The sequence below is a fragment of the Triturus cristatus genome, chromosome 2_1 (assembly GCF_964204655.1).
Source record: "Triturus cristatus chromosome 2_1, aTriCri1.1, whole genome shotgun sequence".
Classification (NCBI taxonomy): Eukaryota; Metazoa; Chordata; class Amphibia; order Caudata; family Salamandridae; genus Triturus; species Triturus cristatus.
In genome coordinates, this window is record NC_140581.1 from 781,079,758 (window position 1) to 781,106,245 (window position 26,488).

The window sequence follows — 26,488 nt, forward strand, 5'->3', positions numbered from 1 at the left end:
GTGGAATTTAGGAATTGAGGTGAAAGACCAACGATGATTGATGGCCCTTCACATGCTGATCCTAGGGCTCGTGCATTTATTGTATTTTTGGAAAGTTATTCCAAGTTTCGTATGAACATTTGTTATACAAAATATTGATTCTTTTTATGAAAGGGTATATAGGTTTAGCACATTTGTTTCCTAAAGTGCCTCTTCCTTTTAGCTGTGGCAAATACTGTTTGAAAGGAGAATGTAAGAAAAAGAAGCGACTGTTATGCTAGGTTTTAAGGCTACGTTTAAATAAATATTATATCATGGCATTTGTTTTGGATTAAGCTCTAACTTCTAGTGGAATTATGAGGTTGCAAAATTGTAGGGTCGCTTGCGTTCCCATTGAGAAGGTACCTGGTCTGGCAGTTTGTCCTGGACTGTTCCATTTGTTCGGGCCAAGGCTGATTTGCATGTACCAACTTTCTCATTCAAGATTGTCAAAATGGGCTAAAACAATTGACTAGAATGCAGCCTGATAGATCACCAGTTGCTAAAAGTAACCCACACATTCCATCCATCACTTTATTTTTTGTTGCAGTAAATGCCTTAAGTGTGACAGGTATGCCAAGGCGTGGGTGCTATGGTCATTGTTTAAGAGGATCTAAGTTGTACATCACTTATAAAGCCTAAATAAGCCAAAACCAATCTAGGGTTGCTTGTGTTCTGACCTGAAGGGTTGAAGTGGTCCTGTTGGAGCAGGACCAATGCTGGATTTGCCTATGGCTAGTCTGTCTTGAAAAGCAGCCCATAGTGATCACCAGTGGAAGGAATTAAATCCCACCTTACTTCTATAACCTTTTTGTTAGTTTCATTAGTGATTAAGTAGTCAGGAGCAAGTCGTGTAGTTCTTGTGCTCTCTGTTTTAGAGTTTAGTGTTTCTCTTGTGATGGTCCCTTGTTAGGAATGTAGATACTTAACTGTGAAAGGTGTAGTGAAGTCTGAGTCTTTCCAAAGATCTTTTGTGGAATTTGAGAGATTTCAGCTCTGGTGTTCCCAGCTGACATTGTCATTGATGGTAAGTTGTGGAGACTTGAACAAGTATAAACCTGCTGAGGACCAGCATGAGTCAAATATAAAATTGTTGAACTGAGAAAGTTGGGCTATAAGGCAAGGAAGAGGTAAATACAAGGTATTGCTTGCTGTGTGGGTAGGTCAGGAGACCGCTTGAATTAGATTCAACGATATGTTTTTGGATAGTCGTTTTCTAGAAGTGGGCAATTAAGTTTTGCCTAGACAGATATTCTCCAGGTATGCAAATGTTTGATGTTTTCAACCATCTAGAGAGAAATAAGGACACAAAGGCTTATAAAGTGGAATGCTATTGATTAAAGAGAAAAGAAAATGTAAATGTTGGGGTAGGAGAACACCAAACTGTCATATTCATACTACGAAGCCATGCATGTTACAGTGGAGTTTGTAGGAGCATTATCTTTTCCTCCAGCTGCATTTCTCATGAGGTTTTTGTAGCAGATATTGCCATGGGTTGGAATGGTCCTTTGTCATCGCTTAGCCATATGTCAGTGATGACAAACTGGTTGATTTTTTACTCTGACATGAAATTGTAGATTTTAAGGCAATTCTTCAAATATCTTGTCTTAATGACGAGAATTAGTGCGTCTCCGTTGTAGTAGGGGGATAATAGTGGCATAGAATGGTTAGTTGGTATGGCAAAGTAGTGGTAATAGAGCCATTTAAAAGTCAAGCAGGCATATTTTCTTTGCCACTTTTACCTTGTTACTGCAATCGTTTGAACTCGTGGAAAAAGGTTTACTGCTAAAACAGTTGCTTCTAGTAGTCATCCTGGAGTAAATAGTTTGGCCTAGTTTAGAATATTTTTCACTTTTTATTTTAGATGTTCATTTGGAATTGGAACAGCGACTAGCTAAATTCACAAGGACCGAGGAAGCAATTATCTATTCATATGGATTTTCCACAATTGCTAGTGCTATTCCTGCTTACTCTAAAAGAGGAGACATCGTCTTTGTGTAAGTTAATTTTACTCTTTTGTATGTGGTTGGTGTATAAGAGAACATGACAAATTAATTTCATCTGTCAAAGGGTTGGCATTTTAGTTCAGAATGTTTTAAGATGGATTTGTGAACTGCATGCTCCTTCTCCAATTTCAGGTTTTGCCTTGCTCCTAATACTTTGATTGCATTTTAATGGTCCTTTAATTATGTATGAAAGGTTTTCATCACTACTTTAAATGTGATCCACATGCATAAAGTTGAATTGCTTAGAAATATTAGTTTCTTGTACATATGTTTCTTGTAATTCTCAATATGTAAATACATGGCAGTAACAACACTCATTATTGTGCTTGAACTTATGAACATGCAGAAACATTAGAAAAAGAAATAAACTACAACAGTAAAATGTGTGTTCGAGGCATATGAGCTGCAGATCACACACTTAGGATAAGATCGCCATCTGGTGTTGGGCTCGGATGCTTGTAGGTTGTTGTTGTCTTAGAAAGAAGTCTTTGGTCACGAGATAGGTGACTCCTCCCTTGGACGATAGTGCGCATGGGCATCCACTCCATCCTCAGATAGTTTTTTTCCGCCATTGGGTTCGGATGTAACTTTTCCACTCCGGTAGAAAAATTCTGAAACAAGCTTTCGAAGCCCAAAAACTTTTTTACCAACTACATCGAGGCACCTTCACTCGACATCGAATTCATCGGGCCAGTTCCGGACGTCGATGCGGGCGATTGGACCTATCCGCGCCGTGAGGCCTACGGCTCATGGAAAGGACGCCGTTTAAAAAATGCCCACAATGTGGAGCAAAATTCCCGCACAGTGACCATTACAAGGTCTGTAACCTGTGCCTGTCACCGGAACACGACGAGTCCAGCTGTCCAGCCTGCGCCGCATTTCGATCCAAAAAGACCATTCAGGATCGAAGAGCTCGACGCCATATCATGGCACACAGACCGGCCTCGGAACTAGAAGACATCTTTGATGAGGGTCCCGATGTCCCGGAAGAAGATTCCGAGGAACTTCAAATTATATCAGAAGCAGACGACTCAGACGACCCCATTACTCCGGGGCAACGCGTGAGTACCAATGCCCCTACCCCAACCCCTCCAAAAAAGGCATTGGTCAAGACTTCGCCAGCTGGCCCCAGTCGAGACCGAAAACAACCTTCAGAAGCCCCGCCTCCAGGCTCGGCTCCGAAGAAACACAAGCCTTCCGGTGGCTCGAGCCCGAGCAAACCACATATCATTGTACCCCCGGCACCGAAGACACAAGCCCTCTCGGCACCGAAACCGGCTCCGGCGCCTTCAGCACCGAAAACATCGAGGCCCATAGACAAACCGGCACCGAAGGCTCCCAAGCTTAAAGACTCCATTTCGGCACCCAAACCTTCATCGGCACCGAAACCCTCATCGGCACCGAAACAACCGGCTAAGGACTATACTACACCTCCTAAAGCCAAAGACTCTACCGATCACCCAAAACCTCGATCGGAACCGAAAAAATCGGCGCCAAAGTCTTTTCCTGAAGACCAAGAACTTTTCCGCCCAGGTCACACACAGAAAAGGATCTATATTAATCCAAAAACTGGACATGTCACTGCTGTGCTATGTAAGAAAAGGAAACTGGACACAACACCTTCCCCAGTTCCTATAAAGAAGAAGGACTCAGCAACGTCACCTATTCCTCCTTCCTCTCCTGTACGACCTCCTACCCCACCCCCCTGCCTACACTACCATTACCTCTACCATCTCCTTCACATACAACACCACCACAGGATGATGATGATTACCTAGGGGGAGGGGGTGATCCGGATGATCTTAATGATCCTAATGATTCCTTCACAGATCCGGATATCGTACCATTGGACGACTGGGCATACCCTCTACCAGATATGCCTGACCCTACTACATATCCCTCCAAACCCTCACCTCCTGATGACCACCTGGGGTTTGGACAACTAGTACACAGAGCAGCACTTTACCATGGCGTCACCATGCACTCAGATGCACCCGAGGAAGACTTCCTCTTAGACACTTTTGAACAGTCTCAGAAATCCGTTCAAATTTTACCAATGATTATAGGGGTCCTAAAACACGCCACATAAGTTTTTAAAGACCCCGTATGGGCCAGAGTACTTAACCCTAGAATTGAGGAAAAATATAGACCCGCCCCAGAAGATCCTTCTTACATCAAAGGACAGCTCCCTCTGGATTCTTTGGACGTTTCCAACGCAAGGAAACGTACTAACTCCCAAACCTCAGGAGATACACCACCCCCGACAAGGAATCCAAACTATTAGAAGCCTCGGGCAAAAGAGTAGCAGCACAAGCAGCTAACCATTGGCGTATTGCCAACACACAAGCCCTATTAGCACGCTATGATAGGGCTCACTATGATCAGTTGGAAGAGCTGATACAACACCTACCAGACCAATACAAGTCCCAGGCAAATGACCTTATACAAGAGGGAAAACTTATATCAAATGCCTCAATCAAATGTGCAATTGACGCAGCAGATGCTGCCTCTAGGGCAATAAATACAAGTATACTCCTTAGATGCCATGCATGGCTACGTATTTCAGGCTTTAAGCCAGAAGTACAAAGTATCATACTTAGCCAACCATTTAACCAAGAGCAACTGTTTGGACCAGCAGTAGACACTGCACTTGAAAAAATTAAAAAAGACACTGAGACTGCTAAGTCCATGGGAGCATTACAGTCTCCACAACCACGTGGCTCCTTTCAACGCTCCTTCTACAGAGGAGCCTCCAAAAATATGGGAGCAGACACCTCCTCCACATTTAAAACCTCTACACAAACATCCCCCAATAGAGGATATTTTAGAGGAGGATATAGAGGAAACAACACCAAGGGACGAGGTCGAGGCAATACCAACACTCGTACCTCCCCCACCACAAAACAGTGACTCTCCTCCACTCCCCCCAGACCATTCCACTCCAGTCGGGGGAAGACTCAAACAGTTCCTACCTGTCTGGAATTCCATCACAACAGACAAGTGGGTAAGACAAATTATCCAGTATGGTTACTGCCTGGAACTCACCGCTGCCCCCCACACATACCACCCAAGCAGCGTTCCATGTCACCAGACCATCTTGCGCTCCTCAAACAAGAGGTTCTCTCATTGCTTCAAAAACACGCAATAGAACCAGTTCCCTTACAACATCAGGGTACAGGGGTTTATTCACTGTACTTCCTAATCCCCAAGAAGGACGAAACGTTACGACCAATACTCGACCTCCGACTCCTAAATCGGTACATAAACTCAGATCGTTATCATATGATCACTCTTTAACAAGTGCTCCCACTATTACAACAAGACGATTTCCTTGCCACACTAGATCTCAAGGATGCCTATTTTCACATTCCCATGCATCCTGCGCACAGGAAGTATCTAAGATTCCTGGTAGATGGACGGCACAATCAGTTTACAGTCCTTCCATTCGGAGTGACAACTGCGCCCAGAGTATTCACCAAATGCCTAGCAGTAGTAGTAGCAGGGCATCTCAGGAGACAACAAATTCATGTCTTCCCATATCTGGACGATTGGCTCCTAAAAGCCAATTCATTCAACAAATGTGTCCTACACACTCACCAAACTATTCAAATCTTACACAACTTGGGATTCACAATCAACTATCCCAAATCTCAACTACCACCCTCCCACATACAATATCTGGGAGCCATCATAAATACCTCCAAGGCCCTAGCTTATCCCAGCCCAGCAAGGATAACCAATATACAAGCTCTCATCTCAAAATTTCAATCCCAACACTCTCTTCCAGCGAGAGTGTTCATGGAACTCATAGGCATGATGGCGTCATGCATCTTCATTGTGCCTTATGCAAGACTTCAAATGCGTCCCTTGCAAGAATGTCTAGCACGTCAGTGAAACCAGGCTCACGGACAACTTACGGATCTGGTGTTGGTGGACAGCCGCTCACATCGCTCTCTAAAATGGTGGAACACCATAAACCTGTCCAAAGGGTGGCCGTTCTTAGAGCCTCTTCCACAGATAGTGCTGACAACCGATGCATCTCTCACTGGATGGGGAGCCCATCTCCTAGGACACACCACTCAGGGCAAATGGACTACTCAACAAAAGGTGCTCCATATCAATTACCTGGAACTACTGGCAGTATTCCTAGCACTAAAATCATTCTAATTACATCTACAAAACAAGACTGTCCTCATCCGGACGGACAACATGACAGCCATGTATTACATACAGAAACAAGGAGGCACACATTCTCTCCAGCTGTCCCAGCTCGCACAGAACATTTGGAGATGGGCCATTCCTCAGAACATATACCTGCTAGCAGAACACCTTCCAGGAGTTCACAATCAGATTGCCGACTTGAGTCGACAGACCCAACAGATCCACAAATGGGAATTACACCCACAAGTCCTACTCCCATTCTCCAAAAAATAGGGCCAACCAGACATAGACCTGTTCGCCACACACAAACGCAAAATGCCCAACCTTTGCCGCCAGGTTTCCCCACCCGCAATCGAAGGGCAATGCGATATGGATGAACTGGTCAGGCAGATTTGCGTACGCTTTTCCGCCTCTCCCACTCCTTCCATTCGTGGTACGCAAGCTCAGGCAACAGTCTCTCAAACTGATACTAGTAGCTCCCACATGGGCACGCCAGCCCTGGTTCACAACACTGCTGGAACTCTCTCTAGTTCCACACCAAAATCTGCACCTCTCCCCGTCCTTATTAACCCAGAACCATGGAGAAATCAGACACCCAGATCCACAGCAACTGAACCTAGCGATCTGGCTCCTGAAGTCCTAGAGTTCGGTTATCTCAACCTACCTCCAGACTGCATGAATATTATAAAAGAGGCCAGACGACCTACCACCAGAGCCTGTTACGCTGCAAAATGGAAAAGATTTGCCATTTACTGCACTAACAACGATATACGCCCACTAGATGCATCCATCCAAAACATAATTTGCTACTTACTACACTTGCAAACATGTAATTTAGTGTACTGATCCATACGTCTCCACTTAGCAGCATTAGCTGCCTACTTACAAAATCGACAACACTCGTCACTATTTAGAGTGCCTGCAATCAAAGCTTTCATGGAAGGTCTTAAAAGGATTATTCCTCCCAGATTACCACCCTCTCCAGTGTGGAATCTAAATATTGTTCTCACTAGGCTCATGGGTCCCCCATTTGAACCTCTGCATAAATGCAAACTACAATTCCTTGCATGGAAAGTAGCTTTCCTTATTGCTATCACATCCCTTTAAAGGGTAAGTGAAATCCAGGCTTTAACCATACAAGAACCATTCCTACAACTACACCGTAACAAAGTGGTTCTTAGAACAAATCCTAAATTCCTGACAAAAGTCATTTCTCTTTTCCATCTTAACCAATCAGTCGAGCTACCAGTGTTCTTCCCAAATCCGGACTCGGTAGCTGAACGAGCTCTTCATACCTTAGACGTTAAAAGAGCCCTGCTTTATTACATTGACAGAACCAAATCTTTCTGCAAAACCAAACAATTGTTTGTTGCTTTCTCTCCACCACATAAAGGCAACCCCATTTCCAAATCCGGGATAGCCAGGTGGATAGTTAAATGTATCCAAATATGTTACTAAAAAGCTAAACGCACTCTGACAGTTCCCCCTAGAGCGCACTCCACACGCAAAATAGGGGCTTCCATGGCATTCTTAGGAAACATTCCCTTAGAAGATATTTGTAAGGCAGCCACATGGTCTACAACACACACCTTCACTAAACATTACTGTGTTGATGTGCAAGCAAAACAACAAGCTTCTGTGGGTCAGGCTGTCCTTTAAACGTTATTCCAAACTGCTGCAACTGATACAGGTGACCACCGCTAGGGGAGATACTGATGTATAATCTATCCTAAGTGTGTGATCGAACGGAATATGCTACTTACCAGTATGCATCTGTTCTTGGCATGTAGAGCTGCAGAGCCACACACGCCCACCCACCTCCCCGGGACCTGTATCTGTTCCAGCATAGTCTTACTTAGACATTACACATGGACATCCTTTCTTTATACTTACAAACTCCATCGTTTCCCATCATGGCGAATAACAATCTGAGGATGGAGTGGATGCCCATGCGCACTATCGTCCAAGGGAGGAGTCACCTATCTCGTGACCAAAGACTTCTTCCGACGACAACAACAACCTGCAAGCATCCGAGCCCAACACCAGATGGCGATCTTATCCTAAGTGTGTGGCTCTGCAGCTCTACATGCCAAGAACAGATGCATACTGGTAAGTAGCATATTCCTTAGATTAAGTTGCATGGCCTGTTAATTATCCCTTTTGTTAATGGTTTGGTTATCAATGGTATTACTATGCATGTAGAATTATGTGCATTGTCATATCACTGAGGCTTGTGTAAAGTGCTCTACAAACATTCATAGTCTTGAGCTTAGAGTAGGACCAAGGATTTGTTCAGGAACACTTTGAACAGGAGGTGATGTAATCTCTTTGTTTTTAAACTTAACAGCTTTTAAGGACAGAGTAACTCAAGACCTCAAAAGTGGTGGCCATCCTCTGTATGAAAGTTTTCTAGATTTTAAGTCCTCATTTAGGAGCCATGAAACTAAGGTTCTTGTCTTGAACCCCTTTCACGTATATGAAATTCAGCAAAGTGTGTAAAATCACAGTGAATACATTTTTCTTTTTTTTAATTACATTTTTAATGGTTTTTATTAGCCATCAGTTAGATACATTAGACATACATAGCACAGAAAAAACAATATATGTCGTCTTCAAAACACAGCAAAAAAGAGCACAATAAAAGAGTATTAAAAAATACAATGGCCAATTCTTTGCAGCTATTGACATCAAACAGTCTATTGTAAACCATATGAAAACTAGTCCCACTGGAGACACAACCAAACCCTTTCAAATTTTGTCCTTGAGCGTGGACCCCTATCTTTTGCGAAGGCCAATTCCATTTCATTTACCCCCCTCAACAATAACCAAAATTCAGTAATTTTCAGGCTCTGTGTTTGGATCCATGACCTGGCAATACATAAGCGAGCACATACTATAATAATCGAAACTACAGACTTTGGTACTTTGCCCGGATCGGCTACTGTCCCCAATAAGATTTCTTTCTCGGTTAAATGAATATTTTTACCTAATAACTTACTCAGCTCGCGGTTAACCTCAAACCAGAACATGTTCAGCTTTGGACATGTAACAAACGTGTGTCGAAGATCGGCGGCATATTCATTACACTTCGGGAAGCATGATTTAGAAGAAGCGTGAGTCGTAGCCCACTTAGAAATGACCTCTTGGGAGTAGTACAACATAAACATAACCCGATGTTGCTGCAACTTTAAATTTGATAGAGGTAACTGCAGTATTCAATATAACCAGTGATTCATGTAATTCCTCTTTTGTAATATCAGTTACCAAAATCCGATTTAATTTGACTACAATGTGTAAGCTATCGTCTTTAGCAGCCGATAAGAATCTCTGGTAAACTTTCCCGATACAGCCCGACCAGAAATCTGAAAAATTGCACATAATGCCTCGGTTGGACAGGGTAGAACTAATAAACCCTCTCCATGAATAAAATAATCCCTGACTTGAAGGTATTTAAAAAACAAATTATGTACTACCCCGAATTCTTCTTTCAATGATGCAAATGATCTAAAACCTTGCTCATCGTACAGCTGCCCGAGCTGTGTTATGCCACAACGTTGCCACCCTCTCCCCACAGAGTCAAAAAATATATCCGACAGTCGGGTTACCCCAAAGAAAAGTAAATTTGTGCAATTCTGATAATGCATAAACTTTGCATATATCTTACCAAATCCGGGCAATATGTCTGATTATCTTAAAGCAAACCCTTTTATAGTAATTTGGGTCGGCCATTTTGTACAACACCAACCCCGTGTTTAGGCCACAAGCCAGCTGGTACGCAAACCAGATCTTGCCCACGCCTAGCCTCTTAAGTAAGCTCTGAATCTGATTTACAAAACGGCCCAAAAATAAGCCTTGACATCTGGAAGCTTGAAGCCACCTTGTACATATGTTAGCTTAATAAGCCTGAGAGCTCTCCTTGCCCGCCGGTAACCCCATATATAACTGCCTATAGCACTGTCTAATCGCTTAAAGAATGAAATGGGAACCCTCAATGGAATAGTATGAAAAAGATAGAGAAACATCGGCAAAATGTTCATTTTAACAGCGTTACACCTCCCAATAATGGTAAGTGGCAACTTATGCCAACTGCGCATATCTACAACAACCTTTTTGAGCAGAGGCTCGTAGTTTAATGTAATAATATCCTCAGTGTGAGAGCTGAGACAGACTCCGAGATAAGTAGGAGTTCTAGTAATTCCTAGCGAGAGTGGGGCTGATTCAGGATGAAAATTTAAAATGTATTGTCTTATTTAAGTTAAGTTTGTAGCCCGAAAAAGGCCCAAAACGCTGAGCCTCGAGTTATCACAGCCATGGTTTCCACCGGTTTTGTGGTGTGTACCGCAATGTCTGCATACGCAGTGACTTTTAAAACCATGCCATTAAAAGTTACCGGAAAAATAAGAGTATTGTGGAGTAAATGCCTAATAAAGGGCTCAATGTAAAGAGCAAATAATAGTGGGGATAGCAGGCATCCCTGCCGCGTACCCCTCCGGATACTAAAAAAGGAAGACGCAGGGCCATTAAGCCGAATAGCAGCGGTTGGTTTGTAGTATAGTTCATGTACCGCCGAGATAAACCTCCGGCCGAGGCCTACATATGACATCGTGTGCCACAAAGACCCCCAGGTCACTCGGTCGAAAGCTTTGTCAGTGTCCAACATTAGCATCCCTATCTGCTAGTCTGAGTAACCGGCTATATCGAATGCAGCAATAGCGGTGTTAATGTGTGCAGCTGTATCCCAACCCGGAACAACGCCGTGCTGTTGTTCAGATACCAGAAAATGGGCCAGAGGAGCTAGACTAGAAGCGAGAAGTTTTGAAAAAATGTTAGCTTCCGCATTGATTAGAGATATTGGACGGTATGAGGTCCTATCCTCCACAGGTTTCCCCTTTTTTAGAAAGACAATTATATTAGTTATATTCCAGGAGGCGGGCGCATCCCCACCAGATAGTAATCCATTAACCAGCTCTAAAAAAAAAAAAAAAACGGGACCAGTATATCCTTGAAAGTTTTATAAAACTCAAGAGGAATGGTGTCTTCGCCAACTGCTTTGCCAGAAGGTAATGCACTAATTGGTAAGAACATTTCTGAAAGATCCGCATTTCTGTCCAATTGATCAGATTGAAAGGAATCCAAGACAGACAATGCGCTTCCTTGTATAGCTATTTGCTGATTAAAACTGGGTGAGTCACTATAGAGATCAGCGTAAAATAGTCTGAATTGCTCTATTATATCTTGTGATTTAGTATAAACCAATCCATCTGCTCCTTTAATTTGCTTAGCATATGATTTGGCCCTCTGATCTGCAAGCTGATAGGCCAAGACCCATCCATCCCGATCTTCATATTCATATTGTTTCGTTTTAAACTTATAAAAACTATTAGCAACTCTATCCTTGAGCCTTCTACTAAGCTTAGCTCTTACTTCAATAAGCTGAAGGTAGATCAATGATTCACCAGCATCCTTAAGCGCAATTGCTCGAGCATGCAACTGCTCGAATTCAGTATACCGACTGTGCTCATTCTCTATCATACTTGCATTAAGCCGATTCTGCTTAATGATGTATTGAAGTGTTGCCACTCTGACATATGCCTTCAGACAATCCCAGACTATTGCGCAAGATGCAGTGTGTTGATTGTTCTCTATGTATTCCCTCAGCATTCCTTGCATATAAGTTACATAGTCAGGATTGCTAAGGCGGTGCCTGGGAAATGAGAATTCCTTTAATGGCTCTTTACCCTCAAGCTGAAAGTATGCAGTAAACATAATTGGGTTGTGGTCTGATGTAACTTTCGGGCACACCTCCATAGAGGAATTTTACAGCATAGCTTTATTAGTGAAGATCATATCAATCCTGGAATATTGTTTATGCGGATTTGAGAATAAAGTGTACCCTGGTATTGTAGGATTAAGTTTTCTCCAGATGTCCTCCATTTGATGCATGTGCAATAAGTCGTATATAGCTGCCCTCATCTGACCCATTCGAACTCGTGCTGCAGTATTCGTAGTGGCAATTCTTTTATCTAAGATGCAATTAAAATCTCCCATAACTACCGGATCCCCCAGCTCATTCCAGTAGTTCAGAGCACAAAAAAGAGATAACCTCAGGGCAGTCGACATTAGAGCCGTAAACCATACATATCCTAACCTTGCGACCAAAAATTAGGAGTTGAGCAATTGCCCATCTTCCCTTGGATTCGGCAAAAGTGCGCAACACCGATATTGTACATTGTTTAGACTTCAATAAAGCCACCCCACAAATAGATGCTGACTGTGAGGTGCACACAATCATGTCATATCCAAGTTGTTTAAAGAGGGTTCTATCCTTAAAAGCCAGGTGCGTTTCAGCGAGCCCAACTATGGGGTTTAAACAACTTAGTTCTTCTGCGACCATGCGTCTTTTATTAGCCTGATTCAGCCCAGAGACGTTCCAACTCATAAATTTAACACAAGGCATTATATAAGTTTTGTATATTCAGACCAATCTTCATCCACCAATATGTCAACCCCTTAGTCCTGTGCTCTATCTGTGCATTTTTACCTATGACTTGGCTATTTATCCCCCTCCCTCCCACTAACCCAAAAAACGTGACCGAGATTACCAACACCACAGTCTCCACACATCCCTCACCCACCCGACCCCCCCCGCCCCGTACCTTAGAAAAGGAATCCTCCCCTTCCTTGCTATCCTTGACTGACGGCATACAGAAGACGCCCACCCTGCCACCCCCCCCCTAAGAACCCTCCCGAGCCCACCATGTCCCAGCCACACCACTGTCAAAAAAAACCAGAAAGACCATAATTGGCAATACCCAATGTAACATCCAACAAAAAGTTTAAACAAACATAAAAAGCTAATTACTGATTATTGATCATCCCTTTTTTCTTTCTTTTTTTCTTCCTTCTCTTTTTCCTTCCCCCTTTTTCTTTCCCTTTCTTCTCTCCCCCTTTTTCTTTTCCCCCTTTGAAGCCATCACTAGGATCAAATCAGTCTTTGGAGGTAGATTGTCACTTAAAGAGCGCCTTTTTAGCCTCCTGCTCGCAAAAAAAAAATGTGTACGACCATCCTTAATGACTTTTAATCGAGCTGGCTCCAGTAAAAAAAACCTGCGTGCATACAGCTTTGAAAGGATTCATGAGTTGCCGGAGCTGCCAGCGTTTATCCATAGTTGATTTACACAAGTCTGAGCGTACAAAAATAGACATAGTGTCTATTTTAGGAGCCGTGGGCCGTGCCTTAAAGAAAATCGCTTGATGAAGCAAAAAATTGCCCAAAAACACAAGAATGGGCCTAGCAAAATTTGGTTTGGCTTGACTACTTTGTGGAAGAAATGGAGGCAGTCTATTTGCTCGCTGGACCTGTGTGTCCATTTCTCAGTCTGCTAAATCGGGTAAGGCCTATTGAAACAGATTTACAATGATTGCCCGTGGGTCAGACCCTCCTTTGCCTTCCAGAATTCCAAAGATCCTCAGATTCTGCCGATGTTACCTATTTTCAAGATCATTGATCTTGAGTTGCGTGATACAGTTGAGAATCATGAGATTTAGCCAAGGTCACAGTTTGGGTATTAACCTTGTAGTGTAGTTCCTATATCCCCGATTAGGCTCTGCGCATTGGAATAACATACACTATAGATTTGACATAGGACTCAGGTCAGTATATGTCTATCGAGTATATTAAACTTAATTACTTGTGTGTGCCAGCTAACTCAGAGGGCACTTGAAACTTCTCGAATATACAAGAAGGGATTAGTCTCTGACAACCGCATAAACATGACAACTTTGTTTCCCTTTAGAATCAGAACAGTCTCGGAATCGTGGAAACAATAGATAAGTTTCACTCAGTCAATCGTGCATGCTTCGTTTCTACAGAGTTGCACAGAAATAGAGAGACGGGCTTTTTAATAAAAGGATTTATTGAACAGTCTTATTTCTCATGTAAGAGATATGAATTCTTACAATCGTAAGACAGACTGCAAAGTACAATATTTACGAGTTTCGCAGTCGGATAAAATACTGCAATAGCATGGTTTGTAGCTATGACCTATATTAATCAAAATACATACATAAATAACATAATGCTAAAATGTGATACTCATCTGATGCTTCTAAATTGTTCTGCCAACCCAGTCCTGGGCCCTTGGAAGTAGTTTAAAGTACTGCTCAACTAGAACCCATGCATCCTCATTGGAACCTTCGCTTTTGGGCGAGTCTGAACCAGCACATCCTTGTCGCGTTAAGCCGTCCCAGCGCGCATCACCTTCGGACCCAGCGCGCATCGCCCACAGCTAGAGTAGTAGCAGTGCATTGCATTTGAAAACGACGTACCACACTCGGAACCGACACATCGCAGCAGTTGCGTGGAGGAAATAGTCACATCTCATTCACAACAAGGCTTGGCACAGATGCATCGCTCCAGCTGCACCTCACATCTTTGCGACAACACATCCTAGAACAAGGTACTTTGTTTCAGCAGGCCCAAGTGGGTCCCTGTATCCAACACCTGCTCCATCGCTGTCGGCCTGACCTTTTGGCTTTGCCCTGGTCCAGTGCTGCCAGATAACCCATTTAAGCAATTATTGCTTCTAGGCGCTATTTTACATTTATTCTTTGAAAATGTATATCTCGACTTATACTTGTTGGATGTTTGTTCTGGTATTGCTTTATTTATAAAATCATAATCTATTTTTCTAATCTGGTGTGGAGTCTTTCTGTGGTGTTTTCACTGTGGTACTGTTTGACGTGCTGCACAAACACTTTACCCATTGCATTTTAAGTTAAGCATGACTGCTCTGTGCCAAACTGGGTGAGCACAGGATAATTTAGGGTGTGTTGTGACTTACCTGAATAGGATTGTGGTTCCTCCTTAGCCAGGGTGCATACCCCTACCAACCTGAAACCCAATTTCTAACGGGGAGATCTTGGGTATTAATTTGTCTGGAAGTGTTGGACAACTCCCTTATTTTAAGCAAGATGCTTCAGACCCAGGGAGGGGAGAGGGGTTCTGTGGATTTGATTATTTCGTGGCTGAAATGGTCAGATGAGTTGACTAGAATTGGGATCAGGGCTTTTGGATCTGTATGGGAAAAGGAGTTCAAATGATCAAACTATGTTCTAAGATGTATGACAGCTGAGGTACCTTTGAGAACGGTATAAAGTGTCTCAGATGCTGGGTAACGGTAAGATATCTGGACAAAGTTGTGGTGAGGCAAAGGACAGAGTTAATTATGTACAACAGCAACTGCTGGAAGGGCCTTTTTATAGGTCTGCAGTTTCTCATGGCTCCACTCCTTACTCCAGAGTGGTGTATATTGTTCTGTAGCTGGAAGGTGCAATAAAGGTGTGTGATCCAAGACTCACGATGAGAACGGTTTCATACATTTTAGTACATCATATTGAAATTGTCAAAGGGGATGATCATGGTCTTAAATTGAGTTGAGGAGACATTTTGTTTTGATAATTATATTTTAGACTAGGGGGCCAGAGGGGTGCTAACCTGTATCAAAGAATGGTGAAAAGAGACTGATTGCGATGGCAGTGGGCCTGTGAGGGTGATATTTAAAAAGGTAGTGTTTTTAACATGGCCGTTTATCGAAGGTGTGAATATTTGAGACAGTGATAAGCATTCAGGTGGATTTAGAATAGCCTATGAGAAGCTCAATGAATCAATTAAGAAATTATTTATTTGCCCTAGCCATAAAAGATTCGTAAAGAGTTGCAATTACAATAAAAACCCATTAATTGATTCAGTCCCCCTATATTGAACGCATCACGATTTACACAAAGTTTTAAAATAGCAAATGCTCTAGTGGATACTCTAATCACTGTAATAAAATAAAATTAGGAAATCCTAGCGTGACAATTTTTTAAGTACGTTCTGTGTAAAGTTTATTACTTGCATAAAACGGGTATGCTGTTCCTCTAGGAAGAATAGAAGGAGAAAGAAAGGATGTACAGCTAGGTCGGGACTAGGAAACTGATCAGATCTCCAATAAAGAGCCCCCTCGACGGATCCATTGGGCATTGCAGCACCGGCCCATGAGCAGCCCAGTGAGGAAGCATGACACCCATCTAGGTGTGCAAGTTCAAACACTTCTGATCATTCGTATCCCCTCTCATCCCTCTGATTAGTTCCCTAAGCACGACCGACAGCTTTACATTCTTTCTTTATCCTTCTATTCTTCCTATAGAAATAGCATCCTCCTTTCATGTAACTATGATTATTTAGGAGCATGGGTGCTGTACCTTATAAATCGGCTCCTAGTCCCTCCCTTGATTTGCTAAAGTTTATTACTGCCATGCATATCACATCAGAGGCAGATTGATGTAATAAAAAAAAGTTCTGATCTACAGTGTTACATTATAGAACACAAGATTGTTGGCTTATATTGTTTTTTAGGTGTCACATTGTATTTACAGAACAGCTTAAAGTTTAGCGTGCTTTGAGTGGACTACCTGTCTCAAAAGCACTGTTAAAGAATCTTAAGAACGGAAGCTACGACAAGGAAATTCTACTAGGAAATGTACCATTTATAGTCTAAAACGTGTCCTATAAAAATCTATGTTGGGATTTCTCAGAGAATGAGATGATGGTGTGAGCTGTCTGAAGGCTTGCAGAATACTTGGTGTTAGAAAGAGATGCTTGACAATTTCTTCAGATGGGCTGTTGATGGATCTGGGTTAGTAAAAAAAAAAAAACACACACGCATCCAACGAGCAAAAAGATTTCTTAATAAATATGAGAACAATAGGATAATTGCATCCTTATTCAATGACACTCGCAATATAGATTTTGTAAGGCTGGCCTCTGATTTCACCCACAGTGAAACCCCAAACAAAATTTGGTGTAATTTTATCATATCCCATGTGCAGCTTTACACATGAGTGGTCTGTCCCAACAGAGCTTAAAACGACTGTGTGTCCAGTATCAGGAATATTCCAAAATACTGTACTGGGCCAAACAGACTTGAACTTTTCATTTACTTAATATTATCCTGGAGCAGATGAGGGCTGAAGAGCTGTTCGCAAGAGCAATTGTTGACCCAGAGTCTTATATCTATCTCCAGGATCTGGCTTTTTTATGTATTTGTATCTAACTGGTTGCTTAATCCACAGGAAACACTGCCAATGGCGTTAGCAAGGACTTGTCGTTTGAAGTATATTCCAGATCTTGAGAAATATGCCATTATGTGGTCATGTGCTTATCTGCAGTATAAAATTGATATTCCTCTACCAGTGCTGAAAGCAAAAAGTGAGAGGAACTTGACCCTTCACATCCCAGAGGAAGTATCGCTTAACATTCTGCAGGATTGATCATGGAGCGCCAAAGATGCAAACCCTTATTTCATAAGATATTCTACGAGGCGGCCTTCAGGTAGCTGGAAGGTTTCTGCACAGTCCTCTGTGATATTTGGGTTCATGTGGAAACACAAGCCTGAAGCAACTTACTCTGTGCAATATGTGAATTTCCTCCAAGTGTCCTATGCAAGATTTAGTCTATTGTGTGTAAAGCACAGGATTATTAGCCTTTGTCTTCCGTTCTGGAAAACTGTTGGTTCATCATAAAATGAAGATGCAGCAGCAGAAAGTTAGACAGTCTTGAGTAATGTCTTCAGGATCTTGCACCATTGGAAGACTGTAGCAGGTGACGTATATCAGGGAAGACAATAGCTTATGGGTAGAAACCTTTAGAAATGTGCTTTTTTATTAAGGTAATAAGGATCACTTTTTGCAGTAAACAGTTTTCCCTTTCAATGTTTTCAGTTTCTTGAAAATGTGTAAATAAAGGGGGTGGGGGGGGGAGGAGGGGCAGACTCACCCATGAAAGTAAGCCGACAAACATAAACGGAAAATACTGTTTGCTGTCTTTGAAAGTCTATCTCTAGAAAGTAATGAAACATGAAAGTCTTAAAAAAAACCTGTGTGATTAGACGTTCTAGAGACTTGAAGAAATTTGTAGTGCATAATACTGTTTGATTTTAGAAAAATTAAATTGACACACTTGTACACATAGAACAGAGGAATACTTTGCATGGTATTATTTGAATGTTGCATTACTGTTCATGTTGTATGTGTTCTGTTTCTTACAGGGATGAAGCATCCTGTTTTGCTATACAGAAGGGTTTACAAGCCTCTCGAAGCCACATTAAGTATTTCAAGCACAATGACATAGCTGATTTGGAAAGGCTGTTGAAAGAACAGGAGGTTGAAGATCAAAAGGTGTGATCTTCTTGGAGCTGCATTGTACCTTCTATCTTTAATTTGTGTCCAGTGGGTGTCTGAATGCTGGATTCCAATTAACATTTGAAAAGTGTACTTTCCTGTAACATTTGTTATAAGAGGTCAGCGTCATCTTTGAATAGTGCAAGCTGTTTAATTTATGTTCAAAATAAAGGAACATACTTGCTTTTAGCAGATTGAGCTATGTAGATCACGTAAACTCACTTTATTTAGGGCCAAGCAGATATCTTCTGTAGATACCCTTCCTTTCAAAGGCATTCATCTTTACGTCCACTCATGCCACGAACAAAAGTGTTTTAATGAGATTTTGGTTACCTTTGGTTACATTACAACCAGCACTATAAAATTATTCTAGGAAAAGCAGGTGGCAAAACTTGAGATCTCCCTCATGATAGTCAGTCCAAATATTTTATTAATTTGAGAATTGCATTTTTCCTCGCTCTTCTTCACTGACCAGGTATTGTACAATTTACTTTAGGTATCACGTTTATCAAAAATGTGAGGAAATCTGAGTCTAAGCACTTGAAATCAGTATTTGGATTGGGTCTGATTTGTGAATAATAAAGAGCTTAATTCACAAAAGAGCTGCTGAGAAAGTTAGGAATGTGTTCATACAAGGTTACCTCTCTTTTGTTATATATTCCCCACTGTATTGGAATTCTTGCATTGAAGAATAGTTCTGTGCATATGCTACAGTTTCCTACTTTTTGCACATATGGAATTATCGCTCTCAAGTGACTTTACATTGATAACTATTTTTTTTTCTTTTGCTTCTCTGAGACAGTTATTTTTCTTGGTGGAGAACTTTGTTCCTTTATCAATTTTGGGTGTGTTTCTTCCCTTGCTTCAATCTTGCCTGACTTGTCCTATTCTGCCATCCCATGGGCACACCAGTGCAGCTTTACTATGATGGCCCGTAGTAGTGTTGTCATCCTATCAGAAAGGAGGAGAATGAACCTGCCAGCCAGTCCTGACCAGGTCGGGGTGATGTGTACTGGCATCTGCCAGTCACCTCCACCCACCAGTTAGTTGGACAGTTAGTCACTGGCCAGTTCAGATGCAGCAGATTGGACTCTGAATGACTATAAACAGGCAGTTCAAACCCTAGTAATTCCCAGAGTGGACTATGGGAGTGTCGCTCTCTGCGGCCTTCCCAGATCCACAACCGCTCCGCTAAGAGCCTCAATCAATACTGCCGCTAGACTCATCACAGGCTCCAGAAGAAACTGCCACATTTCCCCTGACCTTCGTGCCCTCAACTGGTTACCTTTTGGGGCCAGAATCCATTTAAAAATCGCCTGTATGACACATAAGGCATTGCACCAAAAAACCCGAGATACCTTGCGGAGAAACTAGTACTATCGGGTGGTAGCAGAACCACTAGGAGTTCTGATAATCTTCTACTTAAACCACAGCGTTTCTTCAAGAAAAAAACTTACAATCGTACCTTCTCAGGAATGGCTCCCAGGATTTGGAACACCTTGCCCCCAGAAACAAGACTGAATCCATCCGCTGCTTTCTTCAAAAAAGAAGTGAAAGCGATTTTCTTGTTCAGATTCACCTGAACTTTCTTATACACTCTTGTTGATATGTACTAGTAGCTAACATTTACCAGGAATGTATTCGCATAATTCATCGTATTTATATGTATCTGTCAATCACCTGCATGTGCCCTGTAAAGCGCTCTGATACTCGCAAGGGTCTTGTTCGCGCTATACAAAACTGTCAAAATCAAAAAATAAAATAAAAATGAGCCACGGCTATCATGGCAGTTTTACTTCCTCAGTACCACCTAATTAGGCAAGAATGACAACAGTAGCAAGAGGAGGTCATGACCTCTTCTGACCTCACTCAAGTGGAGACTTAAGATTCTCATAAATATGGATGGTGATCCTCTGTCTAATGTCCTATGATGAAAACATGGAATACCACAATGCGTATGCACATTTTGTTGAATGCGCACAACCACATTTTTCATGCTTCTAGAACAGGAGAGTTGGAATTTCTTCATTATCTGATGAAGGACTAGAGGTCGAAAATGCATGGGGTCCACTTCAATATGTTCTGCTTGAAACCGGTTACAATCACATTGGTAATGAAGTATGACAGAAAAGATCTTGAGATCAAATGTTTTATAATTGACCACCATACTTTTGTTCCTGGTGAATAAAGACACACAAATTGACTACAATTGTGGGCTGGGATCAGTAACACAGGCTTAGGTTTATTTCCAAAAGGAGCAGATTCCTACCAACACCCTGCAGTGCACAAAGGAATTATAGCCCCTTCAAGGGTTAGCGTGTATTATATTTACAATTGTATCACAGGACAGAGGGATACTCCTTTGAGTAAGCATTATGAGGAAAAACAACATAACTTGAGGATTAAAGAGTGATCTTGGCTTATGCAACACAGAAACCGGATCACTCGCATTTATGGGTTTTTCTCACAAATACTATAAGAACTTCACCAGCAAGGGGAGTTGGGAACAGCCGTAGGCTTATAATGCACTTTATATGACCTCCTATATTTGAAATTCTGTTATTCCTAACTGGGGAAGCAACAATGGTCCTCTAGGATAGCTGTAGGTCACCTTTTGGTAGCTTGGCCAGTGTGAGTATTTAGCATGAGGGCTGTATGAAAAGCCATACACATCTCAGAACTGTTCATCGTGTAAATGTATTGTTCACACAAAGGAATTACATTCTTAAAAGCAAGCATTCATTAACTAAAAACAACTTAACATTAAACATATGCAGTGCTACTCAAACAATACTAAGCAGGGACCATTCTGATCATTGGTGATTAAATCGTGAACAGTCTTGGGTTTCTTGAATTAAAAATTACTTTAGCGTCACCGAAGTATGTACTGGCAAAATTAATCTAGGAAGGAATCCCAGGAGGAGTGCGAAACAAAGGGAAACATTTGAGGGTAGATAACTCAGTATCTCACTGCCTATGTGCTGGTACAATTGTACTTGTTGATTGTGTAGTGAAATTGGATTGCATGGCGTTGTTTGAACTGTGATGTTCCCCTTAACTTTCTGTACTTTCAACCTGACACTGATTTGATTTTAAGTGTATTTTGTTGATTTCTTCCTGTTGCACCCCACCTAGTATAGTCCACTTTGAGCTTAAAGTAGCATGTTTAAGGTGCAGACAGTGAGCATTGTGTTTTTGAAGCAACCATGTATTTTAGCTAAACCTGAGGCATCCAACCAGCTTGCTTGCTGCTTCATGCTTCAGTCAGTTTCTACCCCGCCCGTATTAAACTGATTTGTAGTGCACTAATGAATACAGTCTAGTTTAACACTAGTCATTTATATATCAAAATGAAACTTTGTGCATGGTCCCCTTTACTTGCATAATATGCTGCCCTCAAAGCTTCAGTTGTATTTAGATTCAAAGAAAAAAAACTAGCAACTTAAATGAGATGAATGAATTATTAGCAAAAAAATATTTTTCTCTGTATTATGTGACTTCTAATATCTGAAAGAAAAGAGAACACAATTGTTGTTTATTTTTCAGAAAATAGTGTCTTAGGCCCTCTTTACGATCTTTGACGAACAGGGTTACTCCGTCACAAACATGACAGATAACCTGCCCTCCAAATTTGCAAGTTCCATAGGATATAATTAAATTGTAATTTGGCAGAAGGGATATCCTCACGTTTGTGACTGAGCAACGTTGTCTGCCAAGTTTGTTATGAGCAATAGACACACAATTGTTGGACGGAATGCAGAACAAACCAAAACATTCACCCCCGTCCAGAGATCTGGGTTAAATCCATCATTCTTTTGCTCACCTTGCCACACCAGTTTAGACCTGGCCATATGCAAATCAGTCTTGACCCTGTGCCTCATGGGAACAGTCCAGCCCGAACTGCAAAGCCAGGTCCTCCCTGGACCTGAAACCAGCATCCTAGGACCGGTTTCGGGGTTTCACCCCTCTTCATCCAGGATAGCTTGATTCCAGTGGCACAGTAAGCCCAGGACCCTCATCTGGACATACCAGGCGCACTTAAGGCGAGAAAGCAAAAGATGATGGATTTAGGCCGAGATCTCTGTACTGGGGTGAATATGACATTGTTCTGCATTCTGTCCTACTGTTCTTTTTGCATTTGTCACCCCGAGTGGGAAGGGTATACCCAGACATGGGTCCCGTGCTCTCCATGCCACTGGAATCAAGCTATCCTGGCTGAAGAGGGGTGAAACCCCGAAACCGGTCCTAGGATGGTTGTTTCCAGTCCAGAGAGGACCTGGCTTGGCAGTTCGGGCTGGACTGTTCCCATGAGGCACAGGGTCAAGACTGATTTGCATATGGCTGGGTTCAAACTGGAACGGCATGGTGACCAAAAAAACTATGGATTTAGGCCCAGATCTCTGTACTGGGGTGAATGTATGACATTGTTCTGCATTCTGTCCATCAACTGTTGTTTTTGCATTTTAAGTTTGTTATGAGGCCCTTAGTTCTCAAATGTTTTTAGGGTTTATGCTTTTCGAGAAGTTTCACATATGGGCAAACTAATTCATAGTCCATTTTATGATTAGAAAAAAGTGGTTACCTTGTATAATATATACTGTATGTATAAATTTGTCTTAAGTTTAAATGATTTTCTTCCTGAAGAATCCACGGAAGGCACGTGTGACTCGAAGATTTATTGTGGTGGAGGGACTGTACATGAATACTGGTGATATTTGTCCTCTTCCAGAATTGGTGAGTAGCTAAAGATGTAAACCCGATACTCTGATACTGATTAACAAATTTTATGAAGCTGTGGATACCCTTTCATTCACCTTGCCTAATATGATTATTGGTCAGTTGTTTGGTGTTTTTCGATCTCTGTAGTTTAGGGAGTGCCACTTAAATGTCACTAATAGCTTGCAGCATTTATGAAACAAGGCGTGGCCATATAATATTTATACATTTTGTTTTACTTACCTGAAATATTTCATATTTAAAAATATCACCATTGGTCTGTATGATTCTCTAACAGTTTTTCCATAGATAGTATGTTAATTTATGCAAATCCTCTCAGTAACCTGCTAGTATTAATCCTATTTTTTTTTTTTTTAAATATTCTAACTGCTTTTTCTATAAATGTTCTACAAGCAGTATTTTATGTGTCTTAGATTTGGGCCTACCTGCAGGGTAAAGCAGGATCAGCGAAGTTATGCATCCACTGCGAGGATGCATACCTCCTTGTAATGCAGTGCTGTTCCTCAGCAAGGTTAAGATATGATTAAGATCCTACTGTTAAAAACGTGAAATTATGTGCACAATCAAATACATTGATGTTCTGCATAATGCTTCTAGAATTAATTGCATTTGCAGCACATTTGTTAATGATGTAACATGGTGCATGAAACGTCTTACAGCCATGGGGGAAAACATTTTTAAAAAGAGGGGCAGAGTTACTTAACCCTTGCTGTACTCAAAAGATTTTATCAGATTTTGTCATTTTGATTTCATATTTTGCCTGTAATTCTTCTCACTGAAATGCTGAAACAAAACATGCCAAGTATTGCTTTTAATTGTTGTTTTTCCTTTTCGTTTCTGAAACATTCTATAGGTAAAATTAAAATATAAATACAAAGTTCGAATTTTTGTTGAGGAAAGTCTATCCTTTGGAGTCCTTGGTGAACACGGGCGTGGAGTGACTGAACATTTTGGGATAAATGCAAGTATTTTGCCTCATTCAATCTTTGTTTCTGTGACACTCAAATAGGATTTTTTTTTTAATTAAACCTAGTTCATTTTGGTTCATACTTTTCTTTCTGTTTACTATGGGTTTGTGTTTATTGCAAAGTGACATGTCACATGTGTGTTAATTTTCCAGAAATAATGCAAGGCCTTTAAACGTTTGTGGTAGGACAGCTTCATTAAAATTTGCACCATTGGAAAGGAGCTTTTGAAATTAATGCCTCCTTATGCTATAACTAGAAGGCTCAGTAGTGTGTTTAGCCCCATCTTAGTCTTAACAGATGAGAGCAATGTGTATCCTCATTCTAGAAAACTTTGACAACATTAAAAACAGGTAGGGTTCTTGTTGTTGACTCAGTGTGCACTAGATCAGACCATGCAAAAACACTTCATCTTTTGCAACCATTCCCAGATAAGGTGTTTTTTAAGAATGTGCTTTAATAATTTTCAACATGTTTAAATACATAGTACAAGGCATTCAGATCCCAAAAGTATCATCATTTTACCATTGGAATAGAGAAAAAGGAGTGCAAGTTGAGTGAACGGACGATTATAGAGTCCTCATCTAAAACTATCATGGCATATCAGAACGTTTCTAGATAAACAAGGAGAAATAGGAGGTTTGAAGCAGAGGACAATCCTGCTAACAATAAATAGTTTAATGTAATCTCTGCCCCCCTGAAGAGGAAAAGAGAAATGTTGTGGGATAATACCTGTAGGTGAAGGGTGTGACATGTTTTATTCTCCCGGGTATGTTATGAGAAATATGGTTGAGAGAGGGGGGTGTATTATTGAGTGGCATGGAAAGAGAGGAGGTAAAATCGTACACATAGATGCACTTATATGCTTCAACAGGGAGGTTTTCTGCCCTGTATTCAAGTAAAGGAGTCCATATATTGTGAAAAACTAGTGCTTGGTCACTCAGCTTATTATGAGTTTTGCATATGTTGCAAGTTGCAAGAGTTCTGTTGTCCATTTATTAGTTACAAGACCAAACGGCATGAGACAATGTCTAGGAACACAAACTTTGGCAGTGGAAATGGCTGTAGCTATTCATCAACCCCAATTTGAAGAGGAGCTTTCCACGGTAGTCCTATCTTCTTATAATGCTAAATTAACTGAGTGCGTAAAGGGGATGTCGCTGTTGAGCTGGAGACCAGTACCAGTTTTGCAGAATTTTAAAGTAGAGCCATTTCTCTCCAGCTTCTCTTAGATCTTTGTTGCATTGAAAAGATGGAGTGTCCGATTCTCTTCTGTGTTTTACTGACCTAACAGATGGGAACAGTGTAAGCGTGTGTGTCTCATAACGTCAGTTTGGAATGTACACGAGTCAACAGCATTGAGTACAGTACTGAACTTAAGTCATGCCATTTCTGTAGATAAATTAGGAGAGGAAAACTGAGGAGTAAAGAGCTGATCCTAATACTTGTCTAAGCCAGTGCATAAGCTGTTGATATTTCCAAATCTAAGATTCTAGGAGACCATATTTATATTGTAGGTCATAAAGACTTGAGTGCAGTCACTATAAAAAGATCATTTAGGGTGTGTATTTCCCATGATTCCCAAACTTGCCATTTAAAAGTACAGCCACCAAATAACCCACCCGAGCGGTGTTCGATATTGTATGTACATTTTTCACTTTCAAAGGTTTATAGGACTTCATCCAAGCCTCTAATGAGGCTTTGATGGTAGATGGAGTAGAATGGGGGTTGTCATGCACCATAAACGCCAGGTGCTTTGCCCAAGTGAGTTCTTTCAATGATCATTCAAAGTTGGGAAAGAAACGTCAATAACAAGCCTTCCGACCTGGGAGAATTCATTAACTAAGTGTTACATAGATGTGTCTTGCAGCCTGAGCTCCCCTTTCGTTTTGGCTGAATATATAATTTAGACGCTTTGAGCCAAGGTCACTTGCCTGCCTGTGGAGACGAGAAATTGTCAGTAGTACAACTCTGTCATCTTGTCTGCTACTGTGAAATTTCCTCCTTTTGCATTAACATGGCATTACTTTTAGGTACAGGCATTTGTGCTGGCTTGCAAAGTGAAACACAACAAAAGATACATAATGGCATACATTGAACGCAAAGGCAACAAGCTAGAGTTCTTCAACCTATAAGTGCAGCAATCATTAATCACTTCCAACCCCATGATGACATTAAACCCCAAAGCCGACCAGACCGTGCCAAAGTACCATTATCTACATGTATTTATGCAGCTATCTTGTGCAATTTCTGTATGGCCAAATTGACATTGGAGGCGTTGTCCAGTATGTACACGCAACAGGAAGTAACTATTAAACGGCATACACCTCCCTTCTCAGCCTGCAAAATGTCTAAAACCATGCGATTTTGCAGTCATAA

General features: G+C 41.4%; 1 protein-coding gene across 1 annotated transcript in view; it reads left to right on the forward strand.

The window, feature by feature from the left end:
* The window catches only part of SPTLC1 (serine palmitoyltransferase long chain base subunit 1), a 341,715-nt gene that overhangs the window by 121,206 nt on the left and 194,021 nt on the right, over window positions 1-26,488 (forward strand). Inside the window, exons 6-9 of the mRNA XM_085632720.1 lie at window positions 1,883-2,015; window positions 18,275-18,404; window positions 23,052-23,141; window positions 23,998-24,105. Coding sequence (XP_085488846.1) covers window positions 1,883-2,015; window positions 18,275-18,404; window positions 23,052-23,141; window positions 23,998-24,105 — 461 coding nt within the window. The remainder of the gene's footprint in view (window positions 1-1,882; window positions 2,016-18,274; window positions 18,405-23,051; window positions 23,142-23,997; window positions 24,106-26,488) is intronic.